The sequence below is a fragment of the Drosophila mojavensis genome, unplaced genomic scaffold (genome assembly GCF_018153725.1).
Source record: "Drosophila mojavensis isolate 15081-1352.22 unplaced genomic scaffold, ASM1815372v1 contig_74, whole genome shotgun sequence".
NCBI classification, from domain to species: domain Eukaryota; kingdom Metazoa; phylum Arthropoda; class Insecta; order Diptera; family Drosophilidae; genus Drosophila; species Drosophila mojavensis.
Window position 1 is genome coordinate 19277059 of NW_025318899.1, and position 25871 is coordinate 19302929.

Consider the following 25871-nt stretch of genomic DNA (forward strand, 5'->3'; position numbering starts at 1 on the left):
CATAAATATATATGAGAAATAAATAAATGTCGCTTACTTTCTCATGGAGCCCCAACGACGCTGGGGCAAACTATCGGGATTGCTGTAAAGAATATATGAAATGAGGTTTATTAAGCGTCTTAATTGAAAGGGGTATGAAAGGCCATTTCAAATATGTATTTCTATTTCTACTTCATATTTATAATGCCTATAAACTAAGCTATTAACTTTATATAAAATAATCTATAGCTTAAAAATAAATGCATGGTAAGAATAATTATAACCATAACCTCAAGGAATGAGGTTAACATCAAGGAATGAATTCTATAAATAATTCTACATTTGTGGTTTAATTCAATCCATTTTTAGATATAACCACATAATATTGGTATTTATCTTGAACTATTAAATATATGGAATAATTTCTGACCACATAAAAACTTTATATAAATATATGTTATTTATCTTGATGAACTGAGTTCTGTATGCTCAGTAAGAAGTTTTTAGATAAATTTACTTGTCTACCAAAAGCAGAACAGGTTTATTTATTAGATAATATTTTATACAGCTTCTAATTCGTTGTCACGAACCTAGTGAAGCTTAAGTTATGTAAGCCTAATTAGAGAAACCTTTGAAATTATATAAAAATCATTTTGACTTCGGCTAGAAATAGCCTCCTAATATTAGATATTTTTTTCTTTTTTTATAATAATAGATAATTCTACATAACTATCCAAACAAATGCTAATAAATTTAATAATATTGTTTATGCAACACATAATATTTTATGGACAGCTTTAAACAGAACTGAAGAAAATCCCCACCGATTTTCTTAAATTTTAAAACATTATTTAATTTAATGTCTAACAGACAAATGTTTTCCCTAAAGATATATAAACTAAGATCTTATAAAATTCTACATAACATATGGAGAGACTATTTATAACCTCTCATTAAAACGTATGCCAAAAGATAGCTAGCAAATCAATCACACACTCTAATTGAATAGAGGACAGCCCGCATACTGTATAATTTAAGAGAGCATCGATTGCTCTTAATGCAGGTGAATCTAAAGTTCACCATAACACACCTCGCTATCCGTCTCTCTTTCCCACTGACATAGCGCTCTCTTTGTGGTGTGTTGAATACAGGCGGAAACAAAGAGCGCTCTCTGTTCGCGCACCGACTGACTATAAGCCTCGACTGCGATTTCGACTGGATCGGAACGCATGAATCACGGCCCAAAACGCGAGACATAGTAAAACTGGTTTTCCAGCTCGTATATATACGAACGGAGATACATACAGATGTGCATACACAACAGAAAAGGTTAAATATTCAAATAGACTTACAGAAAGAAAAAAAATAATAATAAAAAGAAATACAGAAATTAAATCAAGGCAGACGGACTCTGGTTGACGATCGCTAAGCAGATGCGGCTTAGAGTATTACTTGGAGTTGGCAAACTGGTCAGTTTATGGGCATTACGTCAAGAGGCGCGACGATTATGCGACTGTGTGCAAATAACATGACTTGGGACAGCATAAATTTCTACAAGCATTCAAGCCTTCCATAACTAATTGTTGATCGTTGCGACCTTATATGGCAGGCGAGACGCCGACTTGTTATGTGTCTGGTGATGTTACCTTGTAGGTGTGCGTCTCAGACTGCGTCTGGCCCAGTTGTCGCGGGGCATAATGTTGAGCTCCTCGTCACTGCAACCGAAAAGAGACAACAGACAATAGGTTAATAAAACTCTGTGAGATGAGTATATAAATTACATGCACTCTTACTCCTTGGGCGAGGATGAGACAACGTGAGGCGCCAGATCGAGCTCAATGCCAGCCGTATCATCCAGATTGTTATTGCCGTCATTTGAGTGTCCACTGTGCTCATGCACTGATCCGTTGTTCATGCTGTGATGGTGAGTGTTGTTGCCATTGTTAATGCTGTGGCTGTTGCTGCCGCTGCTGTTGCCATTGTTGTTGCTGCCCGCCGCACGCAGCTGAACACTGTACTCGTTCTCGCCGTAGCCCTCAAAGGATTCGCCATCCGACAGGGAGGAGCACTGCGATTTGGCAACGCCCGCTGTGGAAGCATTAAGAAGGCGAGGTAAGGCGGAAATCTTTGACCATAGTCTATGATGCAATTTACCTGTGCTCGAAGGCGGACTGCTGGGTGTTGGGCTGCTGTCGCCGGAAATTGTTTCGGCATACAGAAAATTGTTGGTTGTGGCTTTTATGGCCGCATTGTTATTGGCCAATTGAATGCGTGGCATGGGCGCCATACTGCCAAAGCTGCTCAAAGCCTGCAAAGAAATGCAAAATGTTCAAAGTTACTTTAAAATTGTCTAGCAATAAGCAGCGGCAAACAGGTCAATAGGACAGCTAATTGAGTTTCGACATGCAACCGAAGAAGCCACAAGAATGCATCGCACTGCAATTCGAACTCTGTTGGCTGAAAGGCGACAACAACTAGAGAAAGCCAAACAGGGCTTGGCCAAAAGGCTTTCTTTGTGCTCAAGTGGGATTGTTTGTCTATAAAAGTAAATTAGCTTTTTATTAGTTGTATAATAAAATATAATAATTTGCCATTAGTAGGTAAACAATTATATTTTATTATTCAGCTGAAAGATAAGTTTTCTTTCCTCTATATAAGTTTCGCCTCGATCCCAATCAGTATAAAAACAAGTAAGAACGTTGCAGTCGGGCGTTACCGACTGCGGAATACTCATTCACATCCCATCAACAATTTAGTAGTTAAGTTTCGCTCTAATACTGTAGAATATACAGGTTTTTCCGATTTGCCACGCCCCAACTGGGCGTAGACACCTCATTTTTGGTCAGTTTTTAGAAAGAGATAACGGTACCCTAACTGCAAAGTTTGAATGCTTACCCTCAAAAAATGTGAAAATTACAGGGTATTTTTCGATATGCCACGCCCCTAAAGAGGCGTAAAAATTATTTTTGGGGAATCGATAGAGGAGGCTACCAGTAACTCAACTATCCAAATTTGAAGCTTCTAGCTATTATACTTTTAGGGAGATATAAACTTTTGCGGTTTGCCACGCCCCCCTGTGGGCGGACATATATCCGACAAAACTTTTTGGTCTTGGGTGATCAGTCCGAGTATATATACAAAATTTGAGGTCTCTGCCATCAATAGTGTACAAAATATAGGAGAATTTAAAAAATCACTATATCTTCAGGTCCGATTTGCCACGCCCCCAATGGGCGTAAACTTGTAATTTATCTTCAGACTTTATAGAATCATACCATTAGCTGACGTGCAAAATTTCAGCATTCTAGGTTTACAACTTTAGGAGATACAGTTTTATCCGATTTGCCACGCCCCCAATGGGCGTAGATATATCCGCCATAGCTCGTGATCTTGGGTGGTCAACGCGGACCTACATACCAAATTTCAGCTTTCTAGCTCTTCAACAAACATGATTTCTGGTATATCGGAAAATGCATTTTCCGATTTGCCACGCCCCTAGTGGGCGGATCGGGAAAATTTTAACACTTTATAAATCGGAGATATACACGAGTATGTGTTCCAAATTTCAAGTCTCTAGCTTCAATAGCGCCGAAATAGATTGCGTTCATACGGACAGACGGACAGACGGACAGACGGACGGACAGCAAGACGGACATTGCACAAAACCAATATACTGATTCACTTTCGTGAATGAGTATAATTAATCAACCTATAATATAAAAGCTTATGTAATAAATAATACAGAATATTCCACTTACTAATTACATCATAGAATATTAAAATTATGTTTATATATGTATTATATTATAGATTTTTATTATATCATTATTTTATTATATTTATGAATATTCTACTACTACTAATATAATTAAATATATTCTGCTTACTAACAACAAATTTGTCTTCCTCTGCTTAACTTTTTAGCAAGCTCGTAACAAAAAAATAACAAAACGCTAACTACATACATAACATGGATATATAATTATATACTCATAATACCATACCTACATTGGAAGTATTTCATTTTATGTACTATAAGAAAGTTTATACTCGTATGTATATTATATCTACTATAATATATATATTGTTTACTATTATTATATCTATTTCCCAATCCATATATATATTTCTTTATTTCTAAATACATTTCCGGTTTCTGTATCTTCACTACCTTACGCAATTATATTTATAAATTCATCAACTCCCATTTCATTTAAATAAAATAGAAACTGCAACAGGTAGCACACTCACTGCATTAGCTGCGATAGAACTATGAACGGAAGTGGTCAGCCCAAATAGTAAAAAGTTATCCAAATAGGTCGAGGTCTGTTGTGGTCACTTCCCTCTCGGCGCACAGCACAATTAGACAGACGAATACAGCCCCCGCAGTAAAACGCAGCGGCGACATTTCTAGAGAGGCCCATTTGTAAGGCCCGCTCAGCGTGCGTAATTACTTTATAATTGTCTTGCCTATGCTTTGTCATTTCGAGCGGGAGCGGGAGAGAGAGAGACAGCAACTGAACTTTAACTAGCTTTATTTCTTCTTCTTTCTTTTTGTTTACTTTTTGGGTTACACGCTTTCGTTTCGTAGAAAGCAAAGAAATAAAACAAAAAATGTACTTGGGAGCAAAATCTATAATAATATTGAGTACAATATACCCATAGACCCAACCCATTCGTGTGTGTTTTTTGGGAATTTTGTTCATGATTGATTGAAATGTCAGGGCCGTTAGGCGACACGATTCGACGGTGGGCCCTAATAAATAGGTCAGTTTATTTTCGTGTAGATGAGATAACATTTATTAGAGACCAGTTAGCAGGCATGGTAATCATTAGCAGCTAACTGATTTGTATAGTTACAAATAGCTGGAATTAGCTCCACTTTTCTATTGAGTAATCTGTATTATGATCAGCCAGCTTTAATTTTACCATCAACTTTCCTTATTCACGCTTGATCACCCGCATTTTTAATGTCTCAACTTTCTTAGACGGAGCAACCTCTTAACCTTTTAGAGTGAACTTCATTGTCTGACTCGTTTCACTTGAAACGAGCAAAGTAATAATAATAATAATAATGATGTACGCAATTGCATTTTCAATCATATATTAGTCATAATGAGGCAACATAAAGACCTGTGATTAAATATTGATTATCTAGCAAATTGCAGCAAGCGTTTTCAACTGGAAAAATGCGCAATAATGAAAAATGATTATTACATGGCAGAAGTTCAAAGCGAAAGCAAAACCAAACAACAACAAAAAACAAGTAAAAAGAAAACAAATAGCTAAACAGTCAAAGCCAACAAATGTTTGTGTGTGCACGTTGGTTTTTTTTTATGCTTTTGACCATTGACGAAAGGGCCAAGACGCAGGCAAACGCAAAGTAGGAGCCACTTGCTGGGTGCAATGAACTCTTCGAGCAGCGAGTCGAAAATAATGTTGACGTGACGACGACAACTGCATTGAAAAATCGATGTTTGCCAAGTTTAGGAAAGTTGGCCAAAACGAGTGAAACGAAATTTTGCACTTATGCAATTGCTTTGCGCCTTCTGCCAATGCATAATCCGCAGAAATGAGGGCGTGTGAGCTGACTGCTGGGACAGCTCGACAGTTGCATGTCAGCAAATGCAAGATGAATGGAGAGGGTTGCTCAAGTTGCTAGGAATGAGTGCGGCTTTTATTAATAGTATCGTAAAAATAATAATAATAAATAAATAAATATTAATAAATAATATTAATATTAAACTGCAGCCAAGTTGATAAATATAAGAATGAATATAACGATCATTAGTAATACTTAAAGAAAACTAAATAAACATAAAACTAACATTCTTAATATCGAAATCCATTATATGTATAAAAATTATTATTGTAGACAGTAATAAATCATATTCTATTCAATTCTCAGTTAGCTTTTTTTGCAAGTAATAATTGATCAGCATGTGAAACTTGGAAATTCTTAATGAATATTTATTAATAATTTTTTATCATAAATATTTTTCTTTTATTGATTACTTTCAAACGAAAAATAAATATATTAATTTTTTATAATTACTTTCTGTTCTTTCGTTTATTTCTGAAACCAAATTTATTTCAATTTTGGAGCAGCCAAAAGAATTAATTAATAATTTAATATAAGTATTTATATTATTTATGAAGTAAATGAATTTTTGTGTAATTATCTTCAAATCCTTTCAATTTAAATTTACATAGTTAACGAATTATTATTTTAAAATATTTATATGTATATTTTAGTTCTACAATTTTCATTTTATTTAAATAATATATAGATAGTTATATTTTTAATTTTATTCAGGGTATATTGGCTTTGCTTGTTATTTACTTTATTTTTCCTTTTAATTCTCACCGATTAATTTATATCTATTGTAGTCATACCTATATGTATGTCAGCTGAATATAATTGAAATGGATTTTGCTGCCGTGTGGTTTGGCCGTTATTGCAACCTGTTCAGCGGCAACAAAAACAGAAGACTGCATACAGTTATTAAGCTGCGGAAAGATGCTGTCAGACAGAAGAGGGTGGTGCCCGCAAGACTCACAGCCTCACAGTTGGATTTATCATTTGTCATGCCTCGCAGCGGACTCTCAGAGTCATAAATGTGTGACGATATTTGTTGCTGTTGCTGTTGTTGTTGTGTTGTTGTCTGTTTGCGCTTCTCCGTTTCGCTGATTTGCAATGCACTTTTCATGCAAAATCGGTCGGTGGCTCTATAATTGTAAATGTATTTCCCATGAACATTTTTCCATTGTCTACACAACTGCAACTCCAACAGCAACAACAACAACAACAATCAGCATATCATCAGCACCTGATATGCACAAATAAAGAACTGTGTGAACTTTTATTTGAACCGAAACAGACAAAGCGAGAAGCTCTGTGAGAAGAACGTAATTAACGTGTGCAAAGCTTAATTAAATTGTTGTTGTAGCATTTTTTGTTGTTGCTGCTTTCTGTTACAACTAAAGAAGAAGCCTACGGCTATTTTCTATTAACAACAACCAGCATAAGCTTGACTTTATATACTTCATGAGTCTCTTACTAGAAACCGAAGCTGAAAAATCTATTTTATTAAGCTTAACTTAAAGAATAAAATGATATAAATTATTTTCATAGAAATATGTTGCATAAAATTATGTTATTATTGTTATTTAAAATTATACATAATATAAAGTATAATTTAAAGTATATTTATATATATATATATATATATATATATATATATTTTTTTTTAATATGTATTTATAAATTTATAAACATTTAAAAGGCAATTAAAAGATAATCTAATAATAATATATATAAAATAATAAATAAATTAGCTTTCTTTAATTCAATATAATATACAAGTGAAAGCTACATAAGAAAACCAGATTCTCGAATCAGACATTTTAGGGAAGCAACTAAACGCTTCAATTGATATTCGGACCAGACACAGTTAAGACTAATTATTAATAATTTTTTATAAATTATTGAATCATTGAATATATAGAAATAAAAATATTTAAACAAGTCATCCAAGCATAATCATTTTTTGCAACTTCTGGAAATAAAAGCGTTTTCTAAACTATTCCAATATATTTTTCTATGAGTTTAAAATAAAAATCTCATTCAAAAGTTGAACAAATTAAATACGTTTTTAATTTATGTCTACTTTCAGCTATATAGCTAAATTATTGCAATGCAAATTAAATTGAATAGGAATTGACATCCATTTGAATTTATACAAATTTATGGGAAACTATCCATGCAATGGATAACTATCAATTTAGCCATGTTTATAAATTTGATTAGCATTATAGAGATCTCTAAGCTCTGACGATATATTACACTGTAGGCAGTCCATAGCGTTGGGTGTAGCCATATGCTATTGATCAGTAACACATGCCACAGAGCTCAGAGAGTAGAGAACTCAATATATGATTTAATTATAGCACAAGCTGCTCGTTTATGGGGCGCATTTGCTATTTATTTGATGTTATCCGAGACTCTGGGCAGCCAACGAGGCGGCTACTGACCACAGACTCATTTAGAGAGAAACAGCTGGCGCTGCTGCTGCTGCTGCCCCTTTGTGACTTTGACATGAGTCAGAAACAAACTTGACCTTGCGCCTTACGCCAGCAGAGAGAAAACAATAAATGCGAGGAGCGAAAACTGCGCCCAGTGGATGATGTCAAATTTAGGATGGGCAAACGATTCAATTTACTAATCAACAGAAACTGCTGCACGATCTCATCTTCATCTTCTACTTATCTCCAAATGTTTGCTCTCCGTTGACAGTCCAAACAGCTGTAAAGTGTCTATTGAGTGAGAAAGGAAGCAGGAAGGGATTTGTGAACTACATGTGTTACACACTGAGAAGATAAAATGTCTCTGATTGCATAATAAATACACATAAGTTGGGCAATAACAACTGAAAAGTGTTCAATATCTGAGGCTGCTTAAGAGTAGAAGTAATAGAAAGGGAAATATATTGAGGTTGTAGAGTTAAGATGAAAGCGATATATGAGGATATATTTATATACACATTTGCTTGTATTATATTATCTTGTTGACTTAGGGCTTAGCATTCATGTTCTGCTTAAGCTTAGTTCTCGTTGATTATACACGAATGTAATACTGTTTCTTAATTAAACTATCTATATATACATATAGGCTATTAATATACACTAAGGAGATTCATTAAATATCGGTTGTATCAAATAAGGCAAATTATATTAAACAGTAGTACATATGTGGATGACGCCATATAAACTAAAAATTAAACTTAATATAATTTAAATATTGTATTTTTTTTTTAATAAATATTCTATTCTATTCTTTTTAAATAAATATTCTATTCTATTACTTAAATTATTTTGTTTTTATTTTATTTATTTATTTATTTTTTTTTTTTTAAGGAAAAGAGAAAAAGTACATAGATGTCTCCTTCTAAACTAAAAATTAAAGTGATTTTAATTCAATTATTATTATTTTTATATTATATATATAAAATAACAAAACTATTCTATATTTCCCAATTTTTTATATATATAAAATTTAATAGAATTATTTGTATTTTTTCATAACTAATCAATTAAAAGATTTTAACGAACTTGTAAATTCAATTTTTGATGAATTTTTCTGTAGACAAAAATCTATAACATAGCATAAATTATACAAATGTTTAATAATTTCTTCTCTTTTTCTCGTATAGCTAAATAAGCCAAAAGTTAAACAATGCCTTCAACTCAATATGTCAGCTGGTCGAGTCTGGCATTTTAATGAGCCTCCTCTATGCTAGATCAAGCACATGGCATGGTATGGCATGGCATGATGGCCAGGGAATCGGTGCCTCATGCCATGCGATTGTCATAATGCGAGTAATGCGCCGGCATTATGAAACCACACGAACACTACTAACAACAACAACAACAACTAGCCAAGTTTGGGCATGAAACTCAAGTGGTTAAGCAGAAGAAGAAGAAGCCGTAGCACAAACATGTGGCAGCAACTCCTCCAGTTTTACTTTGAGATAGTTTCCCTACCACATGCACCAACAGAAGGAGGCCAACACACATATTTCAAACGAACGATGCTCATAAAGTCTAGCCCTAGTGAGAGTTCCACTGAAATAATCAATTAAATCGGCGTCAAGTGAGCATTTTCGGTCTGAACCTTTTCACAACTCTGGAATTTTCATTTTTTTTTTTTTTTTTTGCTACCTGCTGGCGCAAAATCGAGAGCTCGAGATAATAATGGAAAATACCAAGGCAAACAGCTGCTCAGATTTGAGCAAGAGATATGCAATAATTTTTCTTATAAGAGCGAAGCTGGTCCGAAAAAAAAACTAAAGAATTAGATAAGCGTGTATACAAATGAGATAAACTTGTTGATTAATGTACAGAAATCATTCTTTATAGCTGTGTTACAATGAACCGCTGACTATAATCGGAGAGCTTGCTTGATTCTCAGCTAGCTTTTTGCAACATTTTCACAATAGCTAAAACTAATCAACTAAGCGGGGAAGCACCCTCTCCCTCTCTCGTTCTCTCCCATTGTCTCTCATTCTCTGTTCATATTTCTATGACTCTCTGTCTCTTTCGAAACGTGTTTTACGCTTTAATACGTAAATTATATTTTATTGCAATGCGTTTTTTTACTTGAGACGTGCTTATTCAATAAATTTTTGTATACGTTTATACATATCCAAAAAAAAATGAGCAAAGAAACAACGAGTTATATTGAAGTTAACTTAGCAAATGCTTGAGTTATTCATAAGATTTGAAAGCTAATGAACTGCCGTGGAAATGATTAGTAAAAAAAAAACTCCAGCCATAAATATTTAAAAGTGAGCAGTCTATTAAAAAGTCTAATTTACTTTGGCATTAATTATAAATATTTGAATTGTAAATTTTGCTGAATAAATTCTATTAAAGTGTTTTGTAAATAAAGAAAATAATTATAATATTTGCAAACCCATTTTTAAACAGCTTTAAACGAAGGAAAATAACGAAATTTTATTAGGTATTTTTAATTGCAATTTTATTATTTATTTAATTTAATATATGTCCCATAACAAGATCCCATTTACTCAAATTAGCAACGGATTTTTTTGTAAAACTTTTGAAGATAATGCCACAATTCCTCACATAATAAACAAATATTTGCTTTTACTACAATTATTTATCAAACTTGAACAAAATCCACCATAAAAATAAGCTGATCTCACAACAATACGCCCCCACAAAAAAAAAATAATAAAAAACTATAATAGACAATTAAACGCCCCCAAAAAAAATAGCAAGAAATAAAGAGTAATATGATAGAAAACAATATTGATTAATTATACAAACAAAGGGAAATGATAGAAAAATGGGGGAACATAAGGAAATGCATTACGACACTCAAAGTAGAGAATCAAATGAACTTAAAAAATAAATAAGGTCACTAAGCAGAGGGAAATGTGTGTATGTGTATGTGTGGAAAACCAAGAGACGTCAACAACTCTGAAAACTGTGGGAAAACTGTCGTAAAAAATAGAAAATCAAATTTATCAAAAGCTCTGGAAAACTTAAAAGTTGAAAATCGTTTGATAAATTAGGTCAACAAATGAAATATATATGCAGCCAAGGCAAACAGATCTATTTGACAAATGGAGCGAGCAACAATATAGAAAAATAAACAATTTAGAACTTTTTGATTAGGATTTAACTGCATCTGGGCTGGAGATATTCGCCCGCCTGCAACCAAAGCCAAATCCCATTTGCGTCGCTTTGACATATTTTATTTTTATGCATCTGCTCAACTGTCTGGCTGGCTGGATGGCTGGCTCTTAGCTCTTAGCTGAGAGACGGGCCAGAGACTCTATTTTCAACCTCGTGGATGCCACGCTGGCAGTTCCCGCTAATTTGTAGCCAACGTCTATATAGAGATTGAGGCAGAGGCATGCGGCAGAGGTGCAGCAGCAGGTTTAAAATTCTTGGGGCGTACTCCACAAAGCGGAAGCCAAAGAGAAACCAAAAAAAAAAAAGAGAGAAGAAAAAAAAATAAACCTGACCGACTACTTTCCTGAATGAATAATGAGGCAGGCTCTTCTACAATTGCCGCTGGCGAAAAATTCCGAGCTCGACAGTGTCAACACTTTAAGTAGTCGAAACGGTTAACTAAAGTACTTTATATATATTGGTATTCTAGTAGTTTATTATTTTAGATGTTCATAAAGGCCTTAATGCTTAGCTTCGCCTCAGATATGTATTATAAAATCAAGTAATATTGAAACCTTAAAATATGGAACTATTTTATAGACATTCATTTTATCTAATTTAATCCTATCAGATATATTGCACTGACTCTTCCTTTTTAATATTATAAATAGATCAAGTTATTATTTTTTAAATTCATAATACACTTATATATTTATATCTATAATAATATATTTATATATTTAAATATTTATAATACATAGTTTATTTAGGCAAACCTTTTACTTATTATTTATTTTTTAATGCTTTTTAATAATGGTTCTTACACACTATTCTATTTTCTATTAAAGAATTAAATTAAATAAATATTTAGGCATATAGTGCCATCAAAAACACACTAAACAAATAGAATTTCAGAATGTAATTGAAACTTTAAGTGTCTGGTATACCTAGCAAAACTATAAAGCAGCTAAGATATCTTGAATTGCATAGCCAGCTCAATATACATATCTCTATAAAGTTATAAGATATCTTTAAACTGGAAACTTTTGATATATTTATATATGTATCTACATATATAGATCGTACTTAGTTTCAGTTAAGGCTGCAATTTGCCTCAGACATGTCTAAGTACCTGCATACGGTAAGAACACGTATGTAACTATTTAAGAAATAAAAGAAGCCTCACGATGCTGCGCTGCATACGTATTCATATAAAACGAAACACTCTTAAGGAAATGCTATAGTCCAGTCGACTTCCTATCTACCACGTACTTTTGTAACTCTTGTGATATTCATTGAAAACTACGAACCGCAACACCTGACAGAACAAAAGAGAAATAATACAATTATAAACAACAATGACAGTAAATAATGAGAAAGACCGCGACACCACCTGTGTAGAGGTATACAGATATCTCCAGAGTATGTCGGCGTGTGTGTGTTTTTATTTGCATTACGCTCAACACTCAAAATTATTTACTTAGGTAGAGCTGAGGCAGATCTCACAGAACTGTTGTCGTATTTGACATTAGTTATGTTCCATAGCTAATTACAAACACATTTTTCTATGCATTTCCAGTTTTAATTTTCCATTTCCACTGATGGTGCATTGAACCAGAGCAGGTGGTGCTGCCACCACCATTTGACCCACTTTGCAGCTGAATGCATTTCCATTACCAGAGTGCATTTCTAGGCAATTACAAATCAATTGAAGATGTCAGCGTCTTTAAGTATTGTCTAGACCTCGCTATCTTCTCTCTCTCTCTCTCTGTATCTCTCGTTTATTGACTGCTCTTCAAGCTGCTGACACGCTTTTTTCTCGGGGCGTTTTTTTTTTTCTTTTTTTTTGTATTTTTGGCAACAACAATAACAAATCTCTGGCACGAGTTCTTGCTTTGCCTTGTTTATAAACAAAAGCAAAAAAAGTTAAAAACAAAAATAAAATATTTTCAACTCGCTTGCCTTGAATCGCATCGAATTGAAGTTCAAAAGCGGCAAAATGTTTAATTATAATTTCAGCTGTGGTTTTTTTTTCTGTTATTTGGGTTTTTCTGCCTTTTTGTTATGCATTAGCTAATGCATTTGTTCACCTTATTTTTTGCAAATGAAAATAAATAAAATAATGACATTTATTGTTATTTGTTTACACAAACAAATTAACTTTAAGTTAAATAACTTGAATTCTCTTTTCTTGGAATTTTTTTATTGATGATCTAACTAACTAAAATACATTGTATAAACAAAGTATAAAATGTTGCTTATTAACTATTTTCACTAGATGTTAAATCAACATTTCTCAATCTTTATTTCATTCGTAATAAATATTAATATTACAGATTTTAAGAATATATATAAATATTATTATAAATAACAATTAATCATATTTTCCATAAATTATTTTTATTATAATTTCAACATGATATATCTTATATTTCTTCGCCTTTTCTACAGGGTATACATCTAAAACATATTTTTTTTTTTTTTTCAATTTTTCTTTTTTCGCAAAGCACTATTCAAAAATATCCCAGCTGACAGCGGGTCAAGCCCAAAGACAAAACTCAAATTGCAAATGCAGAATAACAAAAACATGAACAAGCCCCGTAAGACATAAGATAAACAACAATAACAGCAACAAAACGTGGCCAAGCCACATAACTGTGCCAAGGCCCGGCAAAAGCAGCAACAGCAACAACAACGAACCATTTTTGGGCAGCGCAGTATGCAAAGTGCACAGCAAAGCAGAACCGTTAGATCGCCCTCGCGTGCGAAAGAGATGCAAATAGAGAAGTTCACAGCCCAATGGTGGTGGTGGGGAGAGAAAGAGACGAGGGAGGCAGCTGTAATTTTAGAGCGCCAGCAACAACGTTAATAGGGGCCAAATGGACTTGAGGCAACATGAAAAACTATCAAATTACAATGGATAATGCGAATGCAGAAGAGGAAGCAGACAAAAAATGCGATGCAATGGAAACGCCAAATCGCAGAAGCGCAGCTGGCACTGCCACTGCCACTGCCGCTGCCGCTGCCACTGCGGCTGCTGCATCTTTGAGTGGGTTTCACATTACCGAAACGCAGCCTCAAGTGTCGCCAAGCCGTGTCCTACGCCTGTTCGTTTCCTGTTCCATGCCGCTGGGCAGGTTGTCACAACAACTACTACAACAGCAGCATTGAAACTCTCGCCAGCAGGCGGAAGTACTTGTACTTGGTCTTCGTGCCGCTGCTGCCTTACTCTCAATTCTTATCCTTTATCTCGCTCCCCACCCTCTGCTGCAGCAGTTGAGCTGCACTCACAGTAAATTAATTTTGAGGGAATCAAGCTAGTGACTTGAAGACATTCTGTAACTTTTATTTTATTTTTATTTATTTACTCTTATTTTTTATTTTTATTTAATTATTTTTAAATTTTTTTTTATTCTTTAATATTTTCTTTAGACAAATATGAATGATGGCTTTATTTGATTTTTTTAATTTTTCAGATGTTTGTTTTTATATTTTTTTATAGAGAAATATGCTTGACAGATTTATTAGCAATTTACACATAATTTTATTTTATTTATTTATTATTATTATTATTATTTTAATTTAATTTTTTTTTATAATTTTTTTACATTTTTTATTTTTATGATTTTATTTAATTTTTACTTTATTTTATTTCTGTATAGTTTATTATGAATCAATTATTATTAATATTCATATTTTTGTTTTTAATTTTATTTTTCTTTGCCTTGTTGTTATATTTATTTATTTTATTTTTATTCATTTATTATTTTTCTTTTTTTTTTGTGTTTATAATTTTCACACATATCTTATTTATATGTTTTCACTTTTATTTCACTTTTATATGCGTCACAGTTTTAACAGCATTTCACGCACTTAAACTAATCAAAGCCGCTGCGTTAATTTAAAACAGGGTATTCATAATAACTTCCTCAAAAGCAAAGACAGAAAAAGCCAAAGAGTCAAACCAAGCCGTAAAAAACAATAAACCATGCAAAAAGAGTCGATGTCGACGTCGACGCCAACGTTAGCGCCGGCGATAGCACCAACTGGCACAACATGGCTAACCCAACAATAATAACAACTACCAACTGCAATCAAATGGCAACAAAAACAAAAACATAAAGAAATAAAAAGAAGGCAAATGCGAATTTCGCATTTGTGCAAATGTTACAACTAATTTGTAGACAACAGAAACTAAAACTAATACAAGTCATTTGACTAATTGCGTGTACAACAAATGAAGGCAAATACTGAAAACGACTGCGCAATACTTTGTTTATAGCATTAGAGTTCAAAAATAAAAACTGCGATCTAGTGCAGCTAAAACTGTAACTTTAATAACAGTGAGACTCACATATAATATAACTTAAGACTTTCATGAGTAAATAATATAAAACCCATAAGCATTTTGCCAGCAGCGAATATACTCATTTTCTACTACTCATAGTGTATGCAAATAACAGTAAAAATAGATGCTCAGAGAAGCAATGCCGCCCCAACCGCTTACAGTTTGAGAATCAATAACAGTAACAGCATTGCGTGTAAAACAAAGTCATAATTCAAAAATGATAAATTATTAGCTTGTTAAATGGCATATAGAAATGTGTAATTAATTCGTATTTATTATAATAAATTTATTTATTTATACATAGAATTACTTGTGCTTTAGTATTTAGCTGCGGTTTGTGTGGTTTGACAACAAACAACTCTCAAACTTTTTAGCTCTGACTAACGAGATCTACCGCTAATAAGCGCCTAAATAGAACAGCCAACAAACCAGCTGCTGTCCCAAATTATGTAAAACATTAGACGCACCTGTTAAAACTGTTGTGCAAAATATTTGTTTAGTTATTTTCTTCTATGTGCTTAAAAAACAAAAACAACCGTTAGATGTAGCACAAGATGAAATGAAGTTTTTGAAGCATGCACTTCACACGCACACACGCATACACGGAGACAACGAAGAAGCAACAGTTAGATTTCTTGTACAATATTTGTTGCGCACCTCTCTTTGATCTGCTGTTTCTCTTACTGCTGCTGTTGATGCGTCCGACGGACTTCTGCAGAACAGGTAGTTGAGCAATTTTGTTTTTGCTTAGTTTTTAATAATTAATACGTTTTATTTGACGCAGCTTAGTTTTGGTGTGATTGTATTTGTTGCACTTTCACTTGGCGCGCGGTTCGGCCTGATATAAATCACTTTGCGGCTTTTTTATATGAATACGAGTTAGCACTTGGGTTTTGTATTTCTACGCGTGCGTAACGTTGGCAACGCATTTGCATAGCCTTTGGTATGTGATTTTCGTTACTTCGTACGTACAAACAGACAAAATATATGGAATTACGCACACAGACACATCAAACACCAAACACAGGTAACACAGGTTGAGGCAGAGACAGACTATGTATGCGGAACGTCGTTGTATTGCGAACGCGCGCACAACCGAACCGCACGAACTATAAAGGAAAAATACTGAAGAGGTTGAACAGAGTGCCCGCATTTGACAAGTACCGAAATACCATGACTATCGGCACTGCCGATAGCACTGTTTATTAACATTCATAATAACATAAGCAATGCTACCCATTTCGAGGCGCGCTGTTCCAAAATCAGGTATGTAAGCCATTTAGCATAAATAGATCACAATGTATTACAAGCGATTTTTGGGTTATCAGACTACACTAAAAACAATTGCAATTATACACCCAGTCTACTCTAATTAATTTTCTCCACCAAAGTCTCTGTTGTTGCTGTATCATCTTCTTCATCTTCATGATCTTCGACATTTGATTCAACCTCTTCCTCAGTGGAAGCACTCGTTGTCTTCGTCGCAGGGGTTCCACCACCCGTGCTATTGGTATTGGTCTCAGCCTTATTGTTGGACTTGCTCGTGGCATTGCTAGTGTTACTGCTGCTGCTGCTGTTGCTGTTGTTGCTACTGCTGCTGCTGCTGCTGCTGCTGCTGCTGCTTGCAATGCTTGTAGAAGGCGAACTGCACACAGCTGCCGTCGTTTGATTGTTGCGATTGTGGAGGGTCTTGGCTGCCACATTGACGACATTGGGATTTAGGCTGTTGAAGGAGGTGGACGCTGCCTTATAGAAAGCGCTGTTGGCCAGACTACTGATCGTCTCCTGCTGCTTGAACACCGCATTCACTTGGCTCGTCACGGAAGCCAAGGCACTGGGATTCGAATTGCCATACTTCAGGGCGGACATATTATTGACAGAGCCCAAAGCATTGGGCGCCACAAAGCCAAACGTATTGCGACGACCACCACGTTGATCGGCCCGAGCAGGAATGGCGGAGTTTAGGCTTACATTGGCATCGCGAAACCCAATTTTAGGCATATTGTAATTGTCCAGCTTAAAGGTGTGCCGTGACGGCGAACGGTTGAAGGATTTCTCCACACGCATCGTCTGGATGGGCACAACCGTATGACGAGATTTCCGCAGTCCCTGTTTGCCACCCATTTCTCCGCTGATCGCATCGCCAGCATCTCCACCCACGGCAGCGGCTCCACCACTATAGCCCGTCTCGGTTCGCTGGCTATCCGGACGTAGGACGCCCTTAACCAGACGCTGACTGGCCGTTATTCTTGAGTGATCCGGCAGAGGTGGCGCCACCAATACACTGGCCGGACTTACGCCCGAGATGCCCAATCCGAGGCGCTGCCGCACTTCCGCCATGGTCGTCTGCGCCATTTTGCGTGCCTTCTCCGAGCCCATTTCCAGCACATAGATGAGTTCGTTGCGGTTATTCAAATGCTTATTTATCATTTCTCGAATGGGGCGCAGATGCTCAATGACTGCTTCCGAAACACGCTCCTTATACTGCGCCGTATCCAACTGTTTGGCCTCCTCCACCACGGTGTCAATGCTCTGGCCTGTGACTTGGGCATGGATGTTCACAAGATTGCTAACACCCGGCCGCATGCCCGGATTGTACGAGATGTCCGAGGTGAAGTCTGTGAGGGCCTTTTTAATCTTCTCGATAATTTGCTCGGGTGAGTCGCTCAGATTGATGGTGCCTTTCGGATTTTGATCCGATTTGGACATCTTCTTCGACGGCTCACGCAAGGAAAGTATCCGTGAGCCATCGTTTTCCTCTATAATGGCATTGCATACCGGAAACATGTCGCCATACCGTGCATTAAAAGCGCGCGCCAGGTGCTGTGCCAATTGAATATGTTGCAATTGATCCGATCCAACGGGCACATGAGTGGCTCTATACAGATAAAATAAGTGAAGAGTTAGTTGACCGAGTTAGCTGACTGGCTAGGCTTACTTATATAGCATAATGTCGGCCGCCTGGAGTACCGGATAGACAAACAAACCCAGGGGTACATCGCGTACGGTTCGCGATTTCTCCTTGAATTGGGGCAGCTGAGCTAATCGCGGCATCGTGGTTAAGGAATTCAGTATCCAATTTAATTCGCTGTGCTCCATCACCGAAGACTGGACGAACAATGTTGTGTGGGAGGGATCGATGCCGCAGGCGAGCAGCGTGGCAGCCATCGTGAAAATATTATCACGCAATGTTGGTGGATTGTGCGGCATTGTTATTGAATGCATGTCCACAATGCTAATGGTAATATTTTCGCGTTTCTTCTGCAATTCCGTCCACTTCCGCACTGCGCCCAAATAGTTGCCCAAATGCATTGATCCTGTTGGCTGAATGCCACTAAAGATTTTCCTTGGCCAGCGATGGGAACTCTGTTAAAGTGGAGTGAGGGGTCGGTTAAAGCACTTCTATTACATCACAAAACATCAACAAAACTCAACACACGGTCGTTGTCTGGGTTGTTTCCTGATCGTTGGATTGCGTCTTTTTTTGCTTGCCAGATAAATTGAATTGTGCTTGTTGGGTTGCGGACATACGTTCTCTGGTTGTATTCTCCCATGCTTGCACTTTACTGGCATTTAATAACCTTTTGGCGAGAGACATTCGACGCTTCAGTTTGGAGACATGTATGGTGCGAGGTACGCATAATTTACAAACGCGAAACATTGCAACTGTTATTAATTTTGTTCTTTTGAGTTCGTTTGATTAAACTATAGAAAATTGGAAAACGAATTATTTGGCAATGTATAAAAGGAATCTGTAACCTAATTTTGACAACTCGTTCAAAATATTATATGATTAGTGTGACCATTGTTACTGTAAAATGTCATTTTTAAAATTACTATCGATGACGCCGTCCCATTTGAGTATTCATTTTGAAATTTAGCTGTCGAAATATAAAAATAGGGTAACTTATCCTCTATAATAAAAGCGTTGAGGATTTCATTTTAATTACTAAGTCGATGTTACTATAAACTATAAACTATGTTTGAAAATCTAATTAGCTTTCATTTATCGATATTATTTATTTTGAAATCTTGCCTTGTTATATTGCTCAGCTGTTTTTAAGCTAACATCGACATACAAAATTATCGATAGTAACTAACATATAGCGCGGGTTTTTTTATTTTATTTTAAACATACATTGTTAACTACATTGCATTGCAATTGGCAATATATATTGATCGGACATGTTTCGTTACAGTTGCACATTGAGAATTTTATATAAGTGGAGATATTAGCATTTCCAATTTCAAATCAGTACACTAAAATGGGGTTCTCATTAAAAGTTGATTGGCTTTCCAAAAGCGGCCGCAACATTTGCCTCGCGTAAAGCTTCAGCGCAAGTCTGCAAAGAGAACAAATTTCCATTACAATACACTTCTTACAGCGGGTCAATCTATTTTAGCTTACCGGATGTGCGTGACAGACACGGGCAATATCTTCCGCGGAAGCGCCATACTCCATGGCCAGTACGGCCTCATTGATCAGCTCGCCGGCACCCGGGCCAATGATGTGGGTGCCCAGAACGCGGTCCGTTGCCTTATCGGCGAGCACCTTGACGAAGCCATCGGTCTCATTGTTCGTCTTCGCACGCGAATTCGCCAGGAAGGGGAACTTGCCAATTTTATAGGCAACGCCCTCCTGCTTGAGCGCCTCCTCAGATTTGCCCACCCACGCCACCTCGGGATGTGTGTACACCACGCTGGGTACGCAGTTGTAATCAATGTGCACTGGTCCACCCTGAATGCCCTCGATTGTGATCAAGCCCTCATCCTCGGCCTTGTGGGCCAACATTGGGCCGTGAATGCAATCTCCGATGGCGTAGATGCTCGGTACCACCGTCTGGAACTTGGCATTGACGGGAATGCGACCACGATCGTCCTTCACAATACCTACAGCCTCCAATCCAAGCCCCTCAGTGTAAGGCCGGCGTCCCACACACACCAACAACGTGTCGCATTCGATCTGCTCCTTTTCACCCGATTTGGCGTTCTCCACGGAGACACTGACCGTGTTGCCGTTTCGAGTGGCGCCCATTACTTTGGTACCAAGCTTAAATTTGAGTCCCTGCTTGACGAGCACCTTCTGGAAGGTCTTGGACACCTCGTTATCGATGCCAACCCCACCGATGGTGTCCATGAACTCAATGGCAGTAACCTCAGCGCCCAGACGCGACCAAACAGAGCCCAGCTCCAGACCAATCACACCAGCGCCAATCACAACCATGCGCTTGGGCACCTGGGGCAGCTTCAAAGCGCCCGTGCTGCTCACAATGACCTCCTCATCGATCTGCAGAACACAAATATCTATTTTCATAATCGAATGGTTGAGATTAGAACATACTTACAGTAATGCCTGGGAAGGGAGTAACCTCCGAGCCGGTGGCGATCAATATGTTCTTGGTCTTAACGGTGTCCGTTGTGCCGTCGCTCTTGGCCACCTTCACTTCATTGGGGCTGACGATGCTGCCAAAGCCCGTGAGTTGTGTAACTTTGTTCTTCTTGAACAGCATTGCAATGCCTCCGGTTAAAGCTTTAACAGCATTTGTCTTCTGTCCCATCAGTTTCTCAAGATCAAGTGTGACGCTGCCACAGTTGATGCCTCGACTGGCCAAGTCTCCGGAGTGCGCCATGTGGTAATAGTGTGAATTGTTTAGTAAAGCCTTCGATGGAATGCAGCCAACATTCAGGCAGGTGCCACCGAGAGTGGGCTCCTTCTCCACGCTGACCGTCTTCATGCCCATCTGGGCCGCTTTGATGGCAGCAACATAGCCACCGGGTCCAGAGCCAATTACCACAATGTCCGCCTCATGTGTGGCCGAGTAGCAGCGGGAATTAAATGCCCCCAAAATGGCAGCATTAGTGCGCAGTGGTGTCTGTAATGAGGAACAGCGATTTAATCATAATGCTAATTGGCCACACTAGTTTCTAACTCATTTAATTTTTACAGTTTGTTGTGTTTACGCTAATCGCTGGCACTTAGCACAAACACGCCTTTTGATAATCATTTGGCTTTATCACAACTGTGTCAGCTGATAATTGGTCTAATATACGACCTTGACATTCGAATACGCACAGTTTGCGACGTCACTATGATCGACTACTAATGCATTTAATGCGAAAGTTATGACCTATTTAGGTTAGAATTGCATAACCCAATTGAACTAAGCTGGTGAAGTGGGTTTATATCTTTGTACCTTGGCCACAGCTGTCACAGTTCTGCGTAGTGTGGATTGCATTGCTGTAAAATTTGTAAAATAGCTTTCTCTAAAACCGAAAAACAAAACTTTGACGTTTCTATCAAAGTTCTAACGAAAATTACACGGTACGCTACGCTAGAACACGGCAAACTGGTGATGGCGACTGGCCAATATATCGATAGTGGCCCCGTTTCGATATATTTGCAGGTCACAAGCAAATTGCTGTCATCAGTGGTTGAATTTCTATTCAACAATGTGTCGCCTTTATTCAGTTGCTCGCTTGCTGGTCACACTCGTACGTGAACACAACAAGATGGCGAGAGTTTCGTCTACAAATTGAATATAGAAAATCGTAATAAAACGTGCGCAATAATTGATTAAATATACATTAAAGTGTCGGCGCGGCCGCAATAATAAGCTGAGCGTATATTGCTCGCTTTTTGTGTGTGCGGCAGCAACTCAAAGCGATTGCAAAATTTTGCTACGCTGTCTGGCCTTGTTGTTGTTGCTGCTGGTGCAGCATTGTTGTTGCTATTGTTTTTGTGTGTGCCTAACTCTTTGACCGAATCCGAACCGCCCCGCCTCTGTCGAGTTGCTCAAAAATGATGAACAACTACGGCAATATAATGATGGACTCACCCAGATCTTCACCGCATGGCGGTCGCTCCCCCGTGGTGGCGCGACAGGACTCATCAGGGACGCTTAAGACAACCATATCGTTGGGGAAGACGCCAACGATAATACACACGGGTCCATTCTACTCAATGAAGGAGCCACCAGCGAAAGCTGAACTAACTGGCGACAAAGACCTCATGACCGAATATGGACTGCATCATACGCTGACCAAATTCAAAGAGAAAAAATTTAAGGAATCGCTGGCATCGTTTCTACCGAACATACCCGGCATCAATGACCTCATCACGCATCCCGTGGAAAACAGCACGCTGCGCAGCGTCATCGAAAAGCCGCCCATCGGTGGCAAGGAACTCCTGCCCCTGACTCCTGTGCAGTTGGCCGGCTTTCGTTTGCATCCTGGGCCGGTAAGGAAACAGTTTAATATAATGTTTTTACTTACTTATATACTCTGAATTGGCATTGCAGCTGCCAGAACAGTACCGCACCACTTATGCCACACCTGCGCGTAAACACAAAAACAAGCACAAAAAGCACAAACACAAAGACGGAATTACTACTGGGGGACCAGAGTCAACGTTATTGGGTAAATATAAATCCTTCAAATTGGCTAATACGTATAACTGGTAACTAAAAGAATCCTTTTCAGATTCTGCTGGCTTGGAGACATACGAGAAGAAGCACAAAAAACAAAAACGCCACGAGGATGATAAGGAACGCAAGAAACGCAAAAAGGAGAAAAAGCGTAAAAAGAAAAACCAAAGTCCCGAACCAGGCGGAGCTCTAGGCATCGGAATGCCCAGTGGAGGTGGCGGCGGCGCAGCACCAGCTGGTATGGGTGGACCCGTCATGGGCGCCACGGCTATCATGTCCAATCCCATGAGTAGTAGTGGCGTGGGCATGGGCGTCGGTGTCGGAATGAATGCGGGCATGGGTGCGAACAGTTTTTCCTCATCTCTGCAAATGCAGCAACAGCTGTCGATGCAACATCAACAGCAGCAGCAGCAAATGCCCAGTGGGGCGTTAATGGGCTCTGTGTTGAGTAGTGGAGGAAATGGGCCTGGAGGTAATGCTGGTAACGCAGGTGGCGGCCCAGGTAGCTTATTAATGTCACAGTTTTAGGTGAAATCCATTAGTTAATAGTCTTGGCTCATTACCTCTCTCTCGCACACACACACACACACACACACACATCTATAGCCCATACACAAAACAAAACAACAAAAAGGTGTCCAGAGATGCACACTATAAATGCAATTTCTCGATAAATTTTCGTGTCTAGTTTTTAATTTATATAATTATGATTACTGTAAAATAGTTTATATTGTAATTAGCTAACTTTTTCGTTCGGTTTACATTGCCTAGCTTAATGAGATTTATTTAATGCAAATTATGGTACAAAATGCAAAATTTTTCGCTGTAGATTCCAGTACTACCCTTTCATCCCATGAAAAAATAACAACCTTTAACATTTTTAGATCGCTTGCAATTACATCTCGATCATCCAATTTCTTTTGCTTACAATTTGGTATAGCTGCAGTATTTTACTTTATTTGCAATGGTTTGATCTTCCAGCAAGTTTGTAAAAAATAAAGAAATGGAGGATGAAAACTGAGATTCAACAAAATAAAAACCTGTACTATAAGTAATTAATTGTATATGTAAGCGCCAAATACAATAATAAACGGCTTAAAAGTTTGAAACTGTAAGAAAAATCTGTCTTTTTGAATTGTTGGTAGCCAACAGTTGGCTGGGTTTGTTTAACAGCTGACTTGATAATCTTAAAAATACCAAAAAATTACAGTAGTTTGTGAACAGCTGTGCGTCGTCAACATGTCAGCTGATAAGTGATAGTGCTGCCACACTGTCGAAAACGCATCAGCTCAGTAGATATACATAAATAAATTATCAGTGGATGAAATTTGGTAATTAGTAGATAGCCTGCAGTAGTACGCGGGCATTGAAAGGTTCTAGTCCTAACACCGTCTATTCATCTGATAAAACAAATCGAACGAAATGTATAAACAAACGTGCACCAACCTACTGAGCCTTTCACCTGTAGAGGTCAACAAATGGCTTGACAGCTTCGATTCCGTTATAACCGATTGCGATGGTGAGTGTGTCAAGTTATGAATGAACGATTCTGACCCAATTTGAGTTGCGTAATATAGCACATACTTTTGAAAGAAAAGCCTACTTCCTAAATAGAGTCAATCACGTCACTTTTTGTTGTCGTATGCCAAAATTGACACGCGCAAACAAATTATGTAGTTGTATGAGTGTGTGTGTGTGTGTGTGTGTGTGTGTGAGGCCGCGCAAAATTCAATGTCAAATTACAATGTCATAAGGGTGCGGCCAGTACGACTCTCTAAAGCTCCTTTAATGTAGAACATATTTTTTATTATTTGAAATCATATAAATCAAATTCTTATAAGACAAAATGAACTTTGAACTCCAAATGATTTTAATTTTAATTATGCAGGCGTTCTGTGGGTGTACGGAAATGTGATACCCGGCTCCCCAGAGACGATAAACTACTTAAAAGGAATGGGAAAGAGCATTTATTTTTGCACAAATAATTCGACAAAAACACGCAAAGAACTACTTATGAAAGGCATTGATCTGGGGTTCAATATCACCGAAGAGGGCATCATAGCGACAGCCCATGCAGCGGCTAGTTATCTGAAGAATCGCAATTTTGACAAGCGCGTCTATATTATTGGATCCCCGGGAATTGCACAGGAACTGGATGCAGTTGCAATAAAACACACAGGCGTTGGCCCTGATGTAATGAAGGCCCCACTGGGTGAATTCATGGCAAAGCATTTAACTGTAGAACCGGATATTGGGGCCGTTGTTGTTGGCTTTGATGAGCATTTCAGCTTTCCCAAAATGACGAAAGCGGCATCCTATCTCAGCGACCCGAAGTGCTTGTTCATTGCAACGAATACAGATGAACGTTTCCCTATGCCAGGAATGGTTGTTCCGGGCAGTGGCAGCTTTGTGAATGCTATTCGAACGTGTGCGGAGAGGGAACCCATTGTGATTGGAAAACCTAATCCGGCCATTTGTCAGTCATTGATTAAGCAAAAAAAGATCATTCCGTCTCGAACTTTAATGATTGGTGATCGGGCCAACACGGATATTCTCTTGGGCTATAATTGCGGATTTCAAACACTTCTCGTCGGAACGGGCATTCATTCTATGAATGATGTGGCTCAATGGAGGAATAGCAAAAACCCCGAAGACAAAAAACTAATACCCGATATGTACATACCGAAATTGGGAGATCTACTGCCAGCAATTATCGATTCGATTACACACGGACGCTATTAATTTGTATATATATATATATGTTTGACAAATTTTATTCAGTTTATGTATTCCGCTCAGGGACACTAGTAAACTTAATATTATTAATAGACAGCACTTGATTTAAACAAAAGCATTACACAGGTGTGTAGTAAAATTTACAATAAAATAACTACAAATTTGTTTGCAAACTGATTGCT

The 25871-nt window shown here is 37.5% G+C and overlaps 5 protein-coding genes across 10 annotated transcripts in view; 2 read left to right on the plus strand and 3 right to left on the minus strand.

Annotated features, from left to right (window-relative positions):
* LOC6582963 (rab11 family-interacting protein 3) overlaps window positions 1-16648 on the minus strand; it is a 57993-nt gene extending 41345 nt beyond the window's left edge. For 2 of the 5 annotated variants that reach the window (XM_002008608.4, XM_015162663.3), the window contains exons 1-4: window positions 16187-16647; window positions 2134-2287; window positions 1773-2067; window positions 1626-1694 (exon numbers count right to left, since the gene is read on the minus strand). In XM_002008608.4, the coding sequence (XP_002008644.2) occupies window positions 1626-1694; window positions 1773-2067; window positions 2134-2266 (497 nt within the window). In that variant the 5' untranslated portion in view covers window positions 2267-2287; window positions 16187-16647. Of the gene's footprint in view, window positions 1-37; window positions 83-1625; window positions 1695-1772; window positions 2068-2133; window positions 2288-15996 lie in introns of all 5 variants that reach the window. The other 3 variants (XM_015162667.3, XM_015162662.3, XM_015162664.3) reach the window with 3 other exon arrangements.
* A 42-nt stretch (window positions 16649-16690) lies between these two features.
* Window positions 16691-19348, minus strand: LOC6582965. The gene is made up of 3 exons (XM_002008610.4): window positions 18969-19348; window positions 18468-18895; window positions 16691-18407 (listed from the first exon to the last, which is right to left on the minus strand). Exons 1-3 carry the CDS (start codon window positions 19188-19190, stop codon window positions 16898-16900), a joined length of 2160 nt encoding a protein of 719 aa, XP_002008646.2. The 5' UTR covers window positions 19191-19348; the 3' UTR covers window positions 16691-16897.
* Window positions 19349-19626: 278 nt separating this feature from the next.
* On the minus strand, window positions 19627-21889 carry LOC6582966 (dihydrolipoyl dehydrogenase, mitochondrial). Its single transcript, XM_002008611.4, has 4 exons — window positions 21724-21889; window positions 20875-21402; window positions 19938-20816; window positions 19627-19872 (listed from the first exon to the last, which is right to left on the minus strand). The coding sequence occupies exons 1-4, from the start codon at window positions 21763-21765 to the stop codon at window positions 19807-19809; spliced, it is 1515 nt and encodes a 504-aa protein (XP_002008647.1). The 5' UTR covers window positions 21766-21889; the 3' UTR covers window positions 19627-19806.
* Window positions 21890-21995: 106 nt separating this feature from the next.
* LOC6582967 (mediator of RNA polymerase II transcription subunit 19) lies at window positions 21996-23836 on the plus strand. 2 transcript variants are annotated; one of them, XM_015162672.3, is made up of 3 exons: window positions 21996-22766; window positions 22828-22945; window positions 22997-23836. In XM_015162672.3, exons 1-3 carry the CDS (start codon window positions 22329-22331, stop codon window positions 23479-23481), a joined length of 1041 nt encoding a protein of 346 aa, XP_015018158.1. In that variant the 5' UTR covers window positions 21996-22328; the 3' UTR covers window positions 23482-23836. The 2 variants fall into 2 exon arrangements, with proteins under 2 accessions (XP_015018158.1, XP_002008648.1); XM_002008612.4 differs by having other exon boundaries at window positions 23009-23836.
* A 326-nt stretch (window positions 23837-24162) lies between these two features.
* Window positions 24163-25862, plus strand: LOC6582968 (glycerol-3-phosphate phosphatase). The gene is made up of 2 exons (XM_002008613.4): window positions 24163-24472; window positions 24842-25862. The coding sequence occupies exons 1-2, from the start codon at window positions 24376-24378 to the stop codon at window positions 25693-25695; spliced, it is 951 nt and encodes a 316-aa protein (XP_002008649.1). The 5' UTR covers window positions 24163-24375; the 3' UTR covers window positions 25696-25862.
* Window positions 25863-25871: the final 9 nt, after the last annotated feature.